A 16568-nucleotide genomic window follows, 5' to 3' on the forward strand; every position below is an offset into this window, starting at 1 on the left:
TTAAATTCAATGCAATTTTCGAAAATGAACTTTTTAAGTTACCCAGTAGGATTGGCGTCGTGGCCCAGATTTGCTTCCTCCTCCGCCGCCGAAGGGTTCGCCCAATCGGGCACCGAGTGCCTGAGGCGTCAGCGTGCCGCCCATCTCGGCCAGACTAAGGCCGCCGAGCATGGACTGTGGCGGCTGCTGGAAGTACTGGACGGTCTGCCTCCGTGGTCCAGCTCCCGATCCGGCCGGTACCGCTCCCGGTGCCGCACCCCCACTTCCCGCCGTCGCCACCTGGTTGAGATTGGTGGCCGCCGAGCTGGTCAGGCTGGGATTGTTTACGCCCGAAACCGCTGGGAACTTCTTGTCCAGCGAGGGTGTGCTGTAGATGAAGTTCTTCGGCAGCGACTTGACCTTGGCGAGGGGGCGCGGGGGAGCGGCCGCCTTCGATTGCGCCTCCGCCAGCTGCTGGCACAGCTTTTGCTCTTGGGCGAACTCCTGCTCGCGCACCAGCTCGCGCTCGAGCTCCACCTCCATGTCGAGCTCGTCCTCCATTTGCTTGTGGCTCTCCTCGAGGTGTTTCATCAGTACAGCCACGACGACGTTCACTAACACGAATTGCGCCATTAGCACGAATATCACAAAGAATATGGGAGCAATAACTGAGCTGACGCAGCAATTGCGAACGCAATCGGCCGCGTCATCGCAATTATCCCTCAGCGTATCCTTCATGATGCCGTTCCAATTGTCGCCAGTCGCTACGCGAAACAATGTGAGGAAAGCCATGCCAAAGTTGGCGAAGTGCGCGTGCTCGCCCAATCCCTGACAGGGAATCTCGTCGGAGCACTCGAGTCGCCCGAAAAGCTCCACGCCCAATGCCGCGAATATGAAGAATAGCAGGAAAAACAGTAGTCCCAGGTTGCCCACCTGGGGCAGGGCCTGCATCACGGTGTCCAGGAGGGCCCTTATGCCATTGGCCATCTTCAGGAGTTTCAGCACTCTGGCAATCCGCAGTACCCTCATCACCCGTATGATCGTCGGATTGATGGGTATGATCTGGTGCGTGTTCGTCTCCAGCTCCTCCAGCACAATTCCCACTATCGAGAGCAGGACAATGCCCACGTCTAGCTGGTTCCAGCGATCCTTGAGATACAGCTTCCAGCCCAGGGCTACCAGTTTCATGTTGGCCTCCAGGATGAACACCGCCGTGAAGAAGTAGTTGAAGATCTTCAGTGCGTACTTGAGTCCAGATGGCATCTTGTAGTACTCCATGGCCATGGTGACCACGTTGAGGCCGATGACGGCGGCAATGGCTAGGTCAAAGTACTTGGAGGTCACCACATTGTGCACGAACATCCGGGTGGGTGAGTAGTTGGTGTAGTAAGGTGGCTCGTGCATCCGGCGACGCTTCTTCTCCATCTGTAGAGCCCTCTTCGCCGCCCGCCGGATCTTCTCCTCCTTCTCCTGCTCCTCGCGACACCGATGGAAGTTCTCCACCACCACGCCGACGAACATGTTCAGCACGAAGAAGCCCACCAACAGGATGAAGGCGATGAAGTACAGGAGACGCCACTCGTTGTAGTTCACGATGGGCTGCTGGTCGACGCCCACCGCATCGAGGCCGGTGTACATGATGTTCACCCAGCCGTCGCGGGAACTCAGGACGAATAGGGACATCAGGGCCTTGCCCAGATCGTCGAAGTTGTACTTGCGGTTGGTCCACACGTTGCCGGGAATCCGGCGGCACTCGTCCGCATTCCGCACGCCCTTGATGTTCTCTCCCTCGCAGTAGTAGAAGGTGCCCTTGAAGAGCTGAACGCCCAGGATGCCGAAGATGATGAAGAAGGTGCAGCAGATCAGCACGATGTTGCCGATGGGACGCAGGGACGATAAGAGCGTTTGCACGACTAGTTTCAGACCCGGGGCTCGGTTGATCACCCGCAGCGGCCGCAAGGATCGGAGTAGTCGAAACACCTGCAAGGACATTTGTTTCCGGGGCGAGAACAGAACAGACGGAAAAGGACGAGAAGAGAACAGTGGTTGTGGTTGGTGCATCGGCTACACTTGTTTATCGGCGGCGCCTCTCGCGAGACACTGCTTGCTTCGCTGGCTTCAGCCAGCGGACGCCAGGTGGCGCCACACATGTAGTAAAAGCATGAAAACCATGTAGAATATACATATTTACTCAGGATGAAGCCAACAAATAAGGAAACAGCAACAAAGCACACCAGTGTAATGGCCACAGTTAAAACTTACACTCAATCAAAATATAATATAAGAAGCAACCTACTAAATAGTGCATTTTCATAATTGCCAAGTTAATTTATTACTTTTTTTACTTGAATGGTATGCAATTTTTAAGTTGTACAAACTAAAACCACTGGTGTGCTGTAACTAATGGAATTATTATGGAAAATGTCACACAAATCGCGGCAGTTATGCCCCAAAAATAATATATAAATGCCAACACTGCTTGAACAACAAAGCAAGGCGATGGGAATGGGTTATCTGTAATAATACAACGAGATGGGGCGTTTGTAATTATAATTATAGCTAGATGGAGATGTTGTTCGATTCGATTCGTTTCGTTTCGATTGGAGTGGTGGAATGGAAGTGGAGAACAGCTCAAATGGTGGCTTTCTTTGAAATAGGGGTATGACACTACCAACTGACACTACTACTGACCACATGAATTAACTTAATGAATAGGTAACTCGAAGAGAACCGAAAGCGGAGAAAAAGACTTAGAGAGCGTTTTTGTTATTAATTTCAAGTGTCATAACCCTATCACTTGGAGGTTGTCGATAGGTAAGGTAAGTAACAATCAAGTATGTACAATACGAAACTCAATGAAGGCGAGTCAACAGATTACTGGAATTTTTGTTTTCTTTGGTTTTTTTTTTGGGGAAATACTTTTAAAAGTTATATTTCGGGAAGTGGGTTCTACACACACATAATAAATGGTGAAAACAAATTGGATTTCTTTTGCTGATTAACGCATATAGCAGCGGAAATTTACCTGAAGTTTTCATAGAAATACAATATATATATATAAGTATATTATATACACAATTTTTTATATAGAGATAGACACGAGATGTGTGTAAGTAGAAAATGAACTCAAAATTGAAAAGATTTCAGATAATGTTTCATTGAAGAATTTTGGATCATGTATGTATGTGTATGTATGTGATTTTAGTTTTGCAGGTGTGTGTGTGTAAGTGTGTGGGTGTGCGCAAGAAAAAGAAGAGCACATAAAAAGACAGAGATAGCCAATCAGCAGAGAAACAGAGACAGAGCTATGTGTTCGAGGCGATATAGCGAGCGATTTTGATTGGGGATTTCGAGCATTAGCATTAGCATTAGCTTTAGCTATAAATTGCGATTAGCGATTTAGCGGTAGTTTTTTTTTGATCCGAGTGCGCAGCCCAGCAGCCAAGTAAATGGGCGTGGTCGGTTCTGGGCGTGGTTCTTGGTAATAGCTGTTCTGGTTGATCTTGGTCTGCTTGTTGGTAATCGCTTGAGATTGGCTTGTTTTACTGGTTGTCTGGTTTTCTGGTCGACTGAGGACTGCTGGCTACTGCTGCTGCTTTCGGATAGCAAAGTTTCCAAGGGCCGCGAGCCCGTACTTACCCTTAAAATCCCAAATATCCTCGGACTCGATTCGCTAATCAGGGACATTAACAAATCAATTATGGAAATGGTAACCAAAGATCCGTCCATGATATTCCAGCCGGACGTAAAGTAGGCGTCGTGGCCGTAAAACATTCCCGTTGCCACCACCTGTTGTTCAATCAGAAATATATGTAAGTACATATTGCACATATTGCATCCTACTGACCTTGATAAACATTTCGACGGTAAAGACGACGGTGAACACGTAATTGGCTGTTGCCAGGAACAATCTTTCGGTGCTGCTTGGAGGGATGTTTGGTCTTTCCATGGCCAGGGTGATGCAGTTGAGCGCGATGAACAGCAGGACCACGTTGTCGAACCACTTTTGGTTGACAAACCACGTACAGATTTGCCGGAACCTGCAAAACGGAGGGCGTCGAAATGCAAATACGTGAAATGGAACTCGCAGACAAAGTTGAAATTGAATTTTCCGCTCGGTGAAAAGAGTACGGAAAACAGATAGTTATGTGGAGAATGAAAGTTGATTTAAAAGTTGCTTTTCCCCCATTCAAGAAGTTGCCAATTGAATGAGGACTGTCAAGAGCTAAAATGATTGATTGTTTTCGTGATCAACCCACAAAACAATAAATAGAATAACAATATGCATTGCAAATTTGATAAACATATAGATTTTGGAATAGTTTACCCCCATCTATCTACTCACCTGTTGTCCTCTGGGAATATGTAGAGCGAGTAGTCCTCGCGCTCGGTGGTAAAGTGCTTGGGCGTCAGCTGCTCGATGAGCATCTTGAGCTTGGAGTAGCGCTCGCCGCCTCCTGGCACCATGGAATGTGGCTGCATCGCCAGCTGCTGCTGATCCTTGGACAAGCGGTGCTGCTGCAGCTGCTGCTGCTGGGTGGTCGAGGAGAAGGAGTCCTGCCGTTGCTGGAGCAGCTGTTGCTGGTGGAGCTGCTGCAGCTGCTGCAGCTCCTTCTCCTCGAGCCGCTTCTTCAGGTTGTAGTGGCTGATGGAGTTCTTGCGCTTGTCCCGCGCTTCCATGTACTGTTGCAGCATGTTGTCCGGCTCGTTGAGATTGCCGTACGACTTGTTCCACTTGTCCAGGTCCATCTTCGAGTTCGTGTACGAGAGCGACTTGCGGTTGGCCTCCAGGTTGTGCAGATTCAGGTGCGAAGTCTTGCTGAACGCAAGTTCGATGGAGCTCATCCTTCGTTGCCCGGAGCCTGGACGCAGTTTGGGCGGTTGATTTAGATTCTGATAGACCTGCGAGTTGAAAATGCAAGCCGATGCCCGACGACTGCCCACCGGTCCGCTGCCTATACTCAGTGTATTGGATAACCTTCGTATGGAGTTTTGTGGACTGAGGCGATTGGTCTCCTTGGTGCCGGAGGAGGAACCACTGACCACAGCGCTGCTGTTTCTCAGCAAACAGCTGTTATCACCGCCATTGTTCAGCTGCTGCTGTTCTTCCTCCTCGTCCTGGGTCCTGCGAGCCTGATTATCCACAGTCCTTCGAGCCGGATTGTCGTCTGTGGCCAGGGCCAAAGCGGAGGCACGTCGCTTTTTGGAGCTACCGCGCCGTAAGCGCTGCTTAAAACTCCCATGCTGAGGAGGTGGAGCCAAGGGCAGGCGCTCGCTGGACGAACTGCCACTGGTCGAGGCTCCCGTGTTGGCATTCCTGCCCATTCCCGTTGCGGGAATCTCGCCTCCTGGACTGGAGCCCACACTTACATCGTTGAGACTGTGACTCTGGCTCTGCGCGTCCGCTGTGGACGAGATGGTGGGCACATAAATGGGCGTAGCCGCCGCCGTTGAGCTGGAGCTTTTCGAAATGTCGTCGATGATCACGCTGTGCATGCTGCCCGAACTGCCTGCGGTGCTAGGGACACCGCCTCCCATGCCCACGCCCAGCTGGCTGGCATTGAGGATGTTCAGGGGCTTGTGGGAGAGCACCGGCGAGGGCGGTATGAGATCGATGGAGGGTATGCCCTCGTCCAGACTCCGTTGTCCGCCGGTAAAGATGTTCGGCGGTCGCAAAAGCGACGGAGAGGGCGGACTGGGTGGCTGCGGATGGTAGTAATGGATTGAGTATAGCTAAAGTCTAGCAGGAGATCCACTTCGGATTAAAATATTGTTCGCACTCACCTCCATGTCGCCCCACTGGCGGAAGCTCATGCCCGGCTCCAAGGTGGTGCTGGGCGAGTCCTGCGGCGTGGCCGCCGTTGTCGTGATGATGGGCGGATCCCGGGCGAGCCGGATTTTGGAGAGGCGTGGCGCCTCGCTGCGCCGCTCCTTGATGGAGTATGTCTGTGTGCGACGGGGTGCAGGTGGTGTCAAGTGTTCATGTCTGTCTGCGAGGCTTGCTCCATGTGGTGTTCTTACCTTTTTGAGGCCGCCGCGCGGCTTGGCATGCTGCGCCCCCTCCTCCTTGCCGCCGCCGCCCGCCTCTCTGTCCCGCTCCCTGTCCCTATCTCTGTCTCGCTCCCTATCTCTGTCTCTGTCCCTGTCCCTCTCCCGCTCGCCAGGTGCGGAGGCGCCAGAGGTGCCAGAGGCGGAAGGGGCGGCAGACGAGGCGGGCAGCTCGTTGATCTGGTAGTCGTGGGTGGGCTGCAGCAGGCGCTGGCGGTGCATGTTGCTCTTGGCCTCGATGATCAGCTCCGCGGAGTCCTGTAGCTGCGGGGGATTACGAACCGTGGATTCAACTCGTGCCACTCAAACAAACAGACATACACTCGCATGCAGCATGCACCTATCATACACTCTATTTTTCTTTTGGCTTATTTTTTTTTTTTGTTTGACTCAATCACACCTGGTGGTCATTCGGGGATCCTGGCCAAGGACCTTGATCCTTGCACCGCTCGAGCTCACTTACCTTGCGCACATCCTCCGCCGATCGCCAGCGGTTGCGCACCTCGTAGTAACTATCGTTGGTGGTCGAGGAGTCCGCCTCGCTCCGCGACTCATCGTACATACCATCGCTGTAGTTCTCGGCCAGCGTCTCCTCACGCAGTTTCTTAACCAACTCGCGCTGTTCGCGCTCGCGACGTTCATTTCGCTGAGGGAATCAAAATTTCAAAATTAGACTTTCTCGTCAACCGGCGGGGGATTTCGGCATGGGTTTCGGGGTGGTGGCATTGGGTCTTCGAGGTCGCTAGCTCAGCGGGTCAGTCGCTTTTTATTCTTTTTTACTTTGACCCACTTGCTCGATGGTTGCCTGGATCGGCTGGTACTTCCGGCGGATTACAGCCGATGGAGATTGGGGCAGGAAATGGAGGCACGGGCCAGTGGGATTGGGGTCGCGACGCACACGATGCTTCATATTATGAATTGGGTTTTCCTAAGCTGATCAAGCAGTTTTAAAAACCAGGTAATCGTTACGTAAGAAAGTAAAAGGAAAGGAATAATAATGCATATTTGTATTCAAGTACCTTTAACTGTTGCAGTATTATCAAGTCGTCAGTTGCATATGCCAAAGGAACTCATAATTACAATTGGATAATTATCAAATCATTTACATTATCAAAATTTGAAGCGTCGCATGCGTATTTTCGTAGAAGGTATACTTTTTTTTTTAAGCCAATCAAAGAGGATCCAAAGATCTTTTCGAAAAAGCCAGGGCTTCATTTTTTTCGGGTTTTTGGGACAAGGGAATGTTGTTGGCAAAACTCTACCTCTGAACTGAATCCCTCAACCAAAATGGCCACCAATAAATTAAATAGCACATAATTGCCGAACGTCATTAGTGCCACAAAGTACAATGCGGCCCAATGACTTGTCTTTTCCATTCCGTTGAACAGGACGACGTTCCAATCCTCTTGCGTCAGTATCTAAAAACATTGTTTTTTTTTTTTTTTTTTTTTTGGTGATTTGTTGTTGATTGTTGTTGGAGTTTGATTGGAGTTGGAGTTGTAGAGTTGTAGTTGTTGATCGGTGGCAGTTGCAGTGGCGGGCAGCAAACGTGGTGCAGATTTAACATACATACGCATGGATATATATGTTGTGATACACATATCGGATATATATCGTAAGAAGCGAAAGAAAAAGAACGAAATACCGATAAGAACGTAAGTAAGTAAGGAAGTAATTAGTATACGAAATACGAATGGAAAACGAATGGCAAAAATGTCAAAGATTAGACAAAAGACAGACAGATATAGAGCGGTATCAAAACGGCAAACAGTGTTATCGTATTCATAGCATATATATAGGTTCACATAAGTACAGATTGACATACTTATATGCTCCTATATGCCATGGATGAGCATCGAACACTAGCAGCTTGGTCATTTTGGCGGAAAATCAGGCACATACATTAACTAAAGCGTAAAACTGAAAAATATCCTGCAATTTAGGGGCAACAAATGAGTTGTAATAACTTAAAACGCAGACAAATATATCTATCCAGAGTGTTCCTTGGGTGACCTAATTGTTTTTAGATATTTTAGTTTTGAGATAACCAGGAACACCCAGGATAATGGTGAAGCCTTATAACGTGAGATAGTTTGAGGAAAGATATAGATGGGGTCTTCAGGGAGATCAAGCAGTGGCATTAGCTTATCTTAAAATCATCGTGGACAGCCCGTTAAGAAGCTGCTCAAACTGATTTCCTTTAAACAATAATTCGTGGTGTGGCATACTTAAAAAACAGAAGGCAAAACTAAATAATAACCAAGTTGAAAACAAAAGTATAAGCACGCTATAAGCAAAGCCAAAAGCAAATAATTTAAGAGAAGCAGCAAAGGCTCTTAGATTACATCAAAGAGCAAAAAAAGCGCACAAAACTCTTGCATATAGGAATTTGTAAAAAGTTGGTAATTGTTAATGGTTTTTCCACCATTCTGTTCTTGCTTTGTACACAAAGTGCCAATGGGTTTTCTATTTCATTTCAGTTATATGTTAATTTTTTTTTTTGCTATACAATACGAATGCGGTTTATATAGGAGGCGAATTAATTTAATTTTGGTTTTCTTGTTGTTTCTAATCTTTTGTGGCTGTACATTTGTATTGCGCATAAGCAACTTTTAAAATATATATATGAATAACGCTTTTTACACAGTTTGCTTAGCAACAAATTCCAAAATGGATCGACTAGTGAAAGAAAGAGATATATAAAGGCAAAGATCGAGGGGAAGGCAGCAGCAGCAGCAAATTTAGAAATAAAAACTTTCGTTTCAGTTTGAACAAGCCAACGAACCAACAAACAAACAAACAAACCATCGAACAAACAAAAGACTTAAATCAAATATATACAGTTGGTATGAGTGTGGCTGTTAATGATTCATTCTGTTCTCTGCAAGGTCGTGTGTGGTCGCAATCGATAGTTGCTTCTGGTCTGGCATACAATTATAAAGCCGAAAGCCAAAAGCCGAAGGCAAATCAAAGTGAGGATCCCAAAAATCATGCAACAAAACTCGGAGCATCAGCCTAAACGGTTTTTGCTTATGTCGTATGTGTGTGTGAGCGAGAGAGGGGGAACGAGAGGGAGAAAGAGACAGAACAAAGAGAAGATGTGAGAGAGCCGAGTGCGAGTCCTTTCCACGGTCCTCTGTTTTGGTACAGTTCGTACGGGGACTTGCATACTAGAGATGTCAGAGTATTCGATAAAGTTACCAAAAATATCGATTTATTAGGACAAAGTCCTTAATATTTTTTGGCTAAATTATTAAATTGCTATCTTATTAGGTTGATTTACTAGATTTCCCAATATCTTATAAAGTGAATTTACTACTTATTGATCAGAATAAGAACTATGAAATAAGCCTGACATCTCTAATAAAATTGTATACCGAACATGAAAGAACATGACGAAAGGAAAAGTTTCAAGGAGGAAGCACATACACACATATTGATTGTAAAGTTCAAATAAATGTCCTCTATTCAATATTTACATGAATCAACTGCGAAATCAACTTTGTTGTTAAATCCTACCCAATGGTCGTGAGTTTATGCGTTAAAGCGTTTGTGGGTGTTTGGTTATGTGGAGGCTCTACGACTACAATTGCTGGCATCGGAATCGAAACGAAATCGAAAATAAGGTCAAAAACAAAGCTGAATAAGAGAGAACTCAAGGAATACTACCAACTGGTGGGTACTTAGATAAAGACTAGGAGCAGGTTAAGTGTAAAATAAATCAAACAAGGAGGGCAAAGAGAGCAGAAACTAAGAACGGGAAACATTGGTGGCTATACGTAGGAATTCGTTAAATACTTTATCATAATCACAAGAATTTCAGACTGGTATTGATGGGTATTGTTGTAGCTGTTGTTCAACGTGGGTTTTCTTTGGGGTTGTGGGTGGTTCAGCTTTGGATGGTGGAGGGGTATTCGGGGAACAGGGTTGTGGGTAAGTGGGTGGGTAGGTAGTATATTGCTGTTTTATTGTTCTTACTTGGAATACTGTGACTGTGGCCCACAAAATGTTGTTGAAGTGTTTGCGATCGCACTCGCATTGCGGATGCCGGCTGATTATTTCGGGACACGTGCACTCGCGTTCGAGTCCGGATTCGTCCAAAAATTTACAAAACTTACCGCCAAACAGATACATGCCGAGTATGCTGCAGGTTTATATATATGTTTTATATATACCGTATACATTTGTATTATTTATAGAGTCATAGATGTGTGTCTGTTATTATAGTTCATTAATGGCTATTTAAACTGGTTCATAGATATAGAGAGAGAGCTGGGTTCGTATATATATATATTTATATAATATATAGTTGCGATTCTTATGTCTAAGGATATAAACGAGTAGTAGGTTCATCTAGTGGTCCCTGTACATTATATGGTTTGGGTGTTATTCGGGGATACTTGTGATCTTACAAAGAAGAAAAAGAAACAGAGAGAAAGGGCTTTTCATCTGTTCTCCTGCTGGTCTGGATATTCTTCTGCTCTTATCTACCTTGTTTTTGTGAGTTCTGTCTGTCTATATACAGTGGTTGATGGGTAGTTATCGATCTGGCCTCAATGCTTGCATATTTACATATATCTCTAGAAATGTGTGCTGTGCTTAAGATTCTTTTTTGCAGTTGGTCTCAGGTCCATTGGAAGGCCATCTTGAACTGACCAAGCAATTCTACGGATTATGGGAGAATCTGTATGTGTTTCGCATATACGTATAAGAGGTACGTGTGCCTGGAGGGTCTGAGTGAAAAGGGGGGACTTTGGTTCCAGAATACAGTGGGAGATTGATTGGTAATGCTTGTGTTTGTGTCGCTGTGTCTGTGTGCGTGACAGTGGGAGAGACAGAGACAGAGAGAGTTCTCCTTTCAGAGGGTTTTCGGGTGGAGTTCTATACAACTTAGAGTCTAGAATAGCATATGGACTAAAGAAAAGTATATACTTAAACATAGGACATTGAGCAAAGTGGATGACAAAATCGAGGCATATATAGTACATAAAGAAGAGCACGAGCGAGACAGAGAGAAAGAGCGAATAAGAGAGTGAGAGGCGTACAAATAATGCGTATGTGTGTATTTCGAGGAGTTCGAGGAGTGTATTCAAAGTGTTCGAGATGCTAGATGCAAACACAGTTCCACTCGTTTATATGTATATACAAATATGTACATTATATTGCATGCTGGAAGCTCAAGAAACTCGAACCGAAATGCTTACCTGGTGCATCAATGTACATCACACAAATACATACACATATACAACGATCTTATGAACATATAGGGCTTATGGACATTCCCATATACGATCACTCCTAACGACATGCGGATGCGCGCTGCTTGCTATGGAACTCGTAACGGTAATGGTAACGGCAACGGTAATGCTATCACTAACGCTAACGGTTAGCTAACGGTAATCGCAACGGTCAACGCATGCATGCCAAACCAAGAATCGTAATTGGTATCGAAATCGAAATCTAAGAAACTAAACATGAAATCAAATCTTCAACTTAATACCACACTCAATCAAGGGCACACCACAAATTAGTGAGAGCGAGCAAGATGGCTAGCTAGCTAGTCGATCTCGATGTCTGGCAATCGAAAAGCAATATCAAAAAACATAAAAAATAATACGTTATGTGTGTGCGGGTGATTATGACGTTTTGTAGATCTCAAAATCACTCGCACGCACTCAAATATTTAATGGTTAGACAGACAGACAGAGACAAAGGCTCAGAGCGAGGGTAAGATGGCGATAGGACGTCACAACAGTTATCGATTTAAGCAGAAAACAAACGGGTAATCGAATCGGTACGGAAACGGAAATTAGAACAGAAACACCATTAAAATCGAAATAGAAAAAAGTGAAAACGAAAGAAAGCTAAATGCTCAACGTATCAAAACGTATTTCACTGGGGATTCGTAATGGGTTTGGGCTTTCATCTTGTTTTTTTTTCTTTTTCGGTTTTATGAACATTAGGTTATCGTAATCATATCGGTAGCAGATTATGGCGTAACATTAGAAGTAGTAGTAGTAGTAGTAGTAGTAGTAGTAGTATAGATATATACATATATAGGTTTACGTATGGTAAAAGGCTGATAGCAATGGGTCTACCTGGAACACTGTGACGAGCGCCCAGAGCAGGCTGTCGAAATTCTTACGATCGCAAATCATCTCTCCGTTAACTTTCTCGCAGAATTTACATCCGAACAGATTCATGCCGAGTATACTAAAGTGATGGTTTGGTTTTGTTGATATATAATATGATATATATATATATATTTTGTTGTTTGGTTTTTCGTTTTCGATTAATTTTATTTAAATATATATTCTTATATATTTTTTGTGTTTTTGGTTTTTGGGGGTATTTTTTTGGGTTGTGTTTAGCATACAGTTTTTTAGGTTTATTTTAATTTTCGGTTTTCAATTTATTTCATTTTTATTGGATTGTTTTTAGTATATTTTTTAAATTGTGTGAAGTGTGACAAAGAGAGAAAGAGAGAGAGATACAAAAATATATTTATAGAGAGAAAGAGAGAGACAGTAAGAAAAGAAAGAGACAGAGTGTGGGTGATTGATTTACAGAGACTAAAAGAGAGAGCAAGGGAGAAAGGGCTTGAGCTAGTAAGTGTTCTTGTTAGTGAAGTGAGCGGCAAACGAAAGCTAGCAAATGAAAGCATTTGGAAGAAGGGGAACGGTGATACTCGTAAATACGCTTTTAGAGAACCACTTCCGCGACTCAGATCGGACCACGGAATAAATTGGAAATGAAACAAAGGTACAGTTCGCTCCAAAGGAACTAAGAAGCTAAAGCCTTGCGTTTAATGGGAAAGAATCGGCCCTTGGATTTGGTTTATTTTTGGTCTGGCTTTTGATAGTCTGTTTGCAGTTTCAGCTTTATTTTAGATTTCTGTTTTGAGTTTATTCGGGGCATTTATTGAGTTGATTTATCGTTAGCGATGCTGGCTTCTTTTCAGCTCCATTTACAGTTCGTTCGGTTCATTATTCGCTTGTTAATACATAGTATGTAAGGTTATATAGAGTCTGGTCGGATGTTTCGTGTGGCTGTAGTGTTTTTTTCTATTCTAACTACACAAACTCGATTACATTTACTTTAGCAACTAGTCTAGCTAATATGCGTGTTCTTATTGTTGTTTTCACTGTTGAGGTTCTGTGTGTTTACTTGATATTCATAGTTATACAATAATATCAATTACGAGTAACCATAGATAGGTATATAAAGAGATAGAGAGAGAGTACGAGTATATATAGGTATGTATCAAACTGCAGCGACTGCAACTACACAATAAGTAAGCGTACGATCTTTTTAGTTTCTTCTATGTTCAATTTTTTCAAGTACTTTGTGTCAGGTATATACTTGAGCGTGAGTGTGCGTGTGCCGTGTCCGTGTGACAAGCTCCGAGCAGGAAAGCTTTAAAGGCCGCATTGTCAGGTCTTTTGGCAAATGCATCAAGCCAAGCCGAGCCTTTAGTTTTGGTAGTGTGTATAAATGTGTGTTGCAGTGTCGGTTAACGCTAAAAGAAGCTAGGATACACACTTATTTAATTTGAAATGGAATAAAGCGTTTTTGGCTAACTAACTAAGCTAACTAATTGTTTCTGTGGCTGTTATTGCTGTAGTTGTAGTGTGTTTAACCAAAAGAGCTTCAAATGATTGGATGTTGTACAGAGAGAAAGAAAGCAAAAAACAGTGATAGTGTTTCAAAGGGAGTCGGTGAACATGATGTGTTGGAAAGTAATGTTCGAAGGTTTTGAGTAGAAAGAATACCATATATACCATAAAAACTGATTAAAAGGCAGCGACGTGGTCGGTGCTTGAAATCGAACTCAAATCGATAGTGAACCGAGCGAAAGAGTGATAGATACAGAGAAATTCAGATATTAGAGAGAGAGAGAGATGGAGGAAAACATTTTTTTCGGCTTAGTGAGGTGTTAGAAAGTGTAAAAAGTGTAAGTGTAAAGCAAAGTGAACGAACGAGGAGTCAAAGTGTACGACAACTAACGGCACTTTGGGGGTTGGATAAAATGACGTAAATGGGGGTTAAGAGGCTCAGGAAATATATAGCAAGATAGAAAGAGATATATATATATATCAAGTGATACGGGTACATTTCTTGCTGGTACGGATACGAGATCGATTGCTTTAAAAGTTACACAACTTGTAACGTCATCTAACTACGAATCTTCCAGAATTTTCAAATGTTACTCAGACACAGTAAGTGAGAAAAATACCAAGAGTTAGAACTTAAGGATAAGCGGTGAGAGAGAGAGAGAAGAGAGAAGTCGTAAAGAGATCACTTGAAGAGACGTTAAGGCAAATCTTTACTTATATAGGCAATACTCAATTAGTACACAGTAGAAAGGATCGTGTCGCAGAAGCACTTAAATGAGGATGGGAGTTCGGAGAGTCAGGGGTTCAAGAGATACGTGTAAGTTTTTGTATGATCATGGGTTGGAAAAAGGTAGAGGTCTATGGGATCCAGAGAACTGGGAAAGTAATGGGTGACGGAGGCAGAAAGTGATACATCTATCAAATGGTCAAAGATACCTACAGCAGTTGTGGGTAATCAGGAAAATTGCAAATGTACTCAAACTTCAATTACTAAGTCGAATATAAATGGGATTGAATTCAGAAAGTCTAAACACAGGTGCTCATCATGGCTTGACATAGAGCATAGAGCTATGATTTTTTGTTAAGTTCTTAAGATTTGATTTACCGCTATGCTTTAAAGAATTGTTTTAAGAACCCTTAGACTTTTTTAACTCTTCTATCACAAAAAAAAACTGCCCTATAATGGACAACATTTTTTTAGGAGGGAAGGGTGTTTTTTTAATGAGAAGGTATTGACTCGATGAGTTAGATGAAGGACTTTTATCTATGCAGTAGGCAGCTAGGGAGGCGCTAGGAACTGTTAGGCATAAGACGACTGCTATGGGTTAACGAAACTGAACTGTTTCTGTTTTTGTGGCTCGAGTTCTTTGTGTTAATCACTCTTTTTCAATACATTAATTTCATGTTTGTGGGGTCGCGGTCGATAACTGATTGGCTATCGTTTGTAGATTATATTGAATTTTCTTTCTTTTTCATCATTACTTTTGTTATCTCCGCTTTCTTCTCGTGTGTCTTATGTGTTCGTGTTGGTGTCTTCTTTTCTTGTGCATGAGAGTCTTTCTGTGTGTGTTGGTGTGTTTTGTGGCCGTGTGTGTGTTTGTGAGTTATTGTGAACAGTCGGCAATCCAACTCACCTGAATATGAAGATGAATAAAACGAGAAGGGAGAAGAACACGGCCACGTTGTCCATTGTGCGCAGCATCACGAATAGCTGGCGTCGCAGGTTGGGCATAAACCGGACCAACTTGAGGATTCGCAGCAACCGGAATGTCCGCAACACGGACAGACCGGAGCCACCACCACCCGTTCCGTTGCCCATGAACGTCTGACAGATCTCAATGGCACTAATGACAGTGGGGAGAAAGTTAAATGGATTATCGACGCTTAGGAGGTTTCTACTTTAGGATAAACACCCGATAAGGAAAGCACCTTCACTCACCTGAGAATAACGATGATGCCATCGAATACATTGAATCCATTGGCAATGTAGCGGAATGGACCCTCGGCAACAACCTTTAGCAACATTTCAACAGCAAAGATGCCGGAGAAGACGACGTTGCTCGTCTCCACAATGGCGGTCAGTTCCGGCGGCTGGTTATGGTACTCGATGCCCATGGACAGCGTGTTTATCAGGATGGCCAACAAGATGCCCTGCTGGAAGTACTTGTGCTCCACCAATCGCCGGATGTAGCGACGAATCCAGCTGCACACGCGCGACATGCATCGGTACACGGAGATCAGACAGCGAGTCGTCGGCGATCTCTGCCTGGGCCGGTCGTCCAGTGGCGACAGGGCGTTCTGGTAGAGATCATAGCAGCAGGCATAGTCCTCCATATAGTTGCCAGTGGGGGCGCGGGGCTCACGCATTCGCGAATTTCCCTGTCCCTGCCGTGAGCGATAGTTGCGACTGTGACTGGTGGTATTGTTATTGTTGTGATGGTGGTGCGACTGCTGGTGGTGCTCTTTTCGACGGTGGTTCGCCGCATGGCTATCGATGGGTCCGCCCACCACTGCCGACACTGTCGAGGGTTGAAGCGTCTGGCCGGGATCACCAGCCGTTGAGGCAACCATTACAGTCGCTCCTTCGGCGCCCGGTGGCGTTTGGCCAGTGGGCACTGAGCGCGGCTTGTGGTGCGCCCGCAACGCCTCTGCGGTGTGGGGATCGCAGCGGGCCAGCGATGTGTAGAATGACTCTAGCGTACTCTGGCCCGTCGGCAAGGCCGCTGAAAAGGCCACAGAGAATGCTAAGAGCTCTTGACAAGTCATCGCATCGTGTATACCAAGTTCAGAGCAATCGGCATAGGGATTGGCAATGGTGCCGATGGTCTGCGGCAGATTAACCTGTAAAAAGAGAAAGCGAACTCATTGTACGGTTTTCTATATGTTAAGAATATTTGTCCCGAACAGGGACTGTTAGCATGGAAG

General features: G+C 44.8%; 1 protein-coding gene across 13 annotated transcripts in view; it reads right to left on the reverse strand.

The window, feature by feature from the left end:
- LOC6725257 (voltage-dependent T-type calcium channel subunit alpha-1G) overlaps positions 1 to 16568 on the reverse strand; it is an 81876-nt gene that overhangs the window by 3897 nt on the left and 61411 nt on the right. For 8 of the 13 annotated variants that reach the window (XM_039297511.2, XM_039297510.2, XM_044923688.1 and 5 more), the window contains 11 exons: positions 15583 to 16484; positions 15278 to 15487; positions 10006 to 10171; positions 7290 to 7445; positions 6491 to 6673; positions 6001 to 6291; positions 5764 to 5925; positions 4325 to 5682; positions 3827 to 4019; positions 3619 to 3768; positions 43 to 1959 (listed from right to left, as the gene is read on the reverse strand). In XM_039297511.2, coding sequence (XP_039153445.1) covers positions 43 to 1959; positions 3619 to 3768; positions 3827 to 4019; positions 4325 to 5682; positions 5764 to 5925; positions 6001 to 6291; positions 6491 to 6673; positions 7290 to 7445; positions 10006 to 10171; positions 15278 to 15487; positions 15583 to 16484 — 5688 coding nt within the window. Of the gene's footprint in view, positions 1 to 42; positions 1960 to 3618; positions 3769 to 3826; positions 4020 to 4324; positions 5683 to 5763; positions 5926 to 6000; positions 6292 to 6490; positions 6674 to 7289; positions 7446 to 10005; positions 10172 to 12125; positions 12241 to 15277; positions 15488 to 15582; positions 16485 to 16568 lie in introns of those variants that run through there. The other 5 variants (XM_044923689.1, XM_039297515.2, XM_044923690.1 and 2 more) reach the window with 3 other exon arrangements.

This window comes from Drosophila simulans, chromosome X (genome assembly GCF_016746395.2).
Source record: "Drosophila simulans strain w501 chromosome X, Prin_Dsim_3.1, whole genome shotgun sequence".
NCBI lineage: Eukaryota > Metazoa > Arthropoda > Insecta > Diptera > Drosophilidae > Drosophila > Drosophila simulans.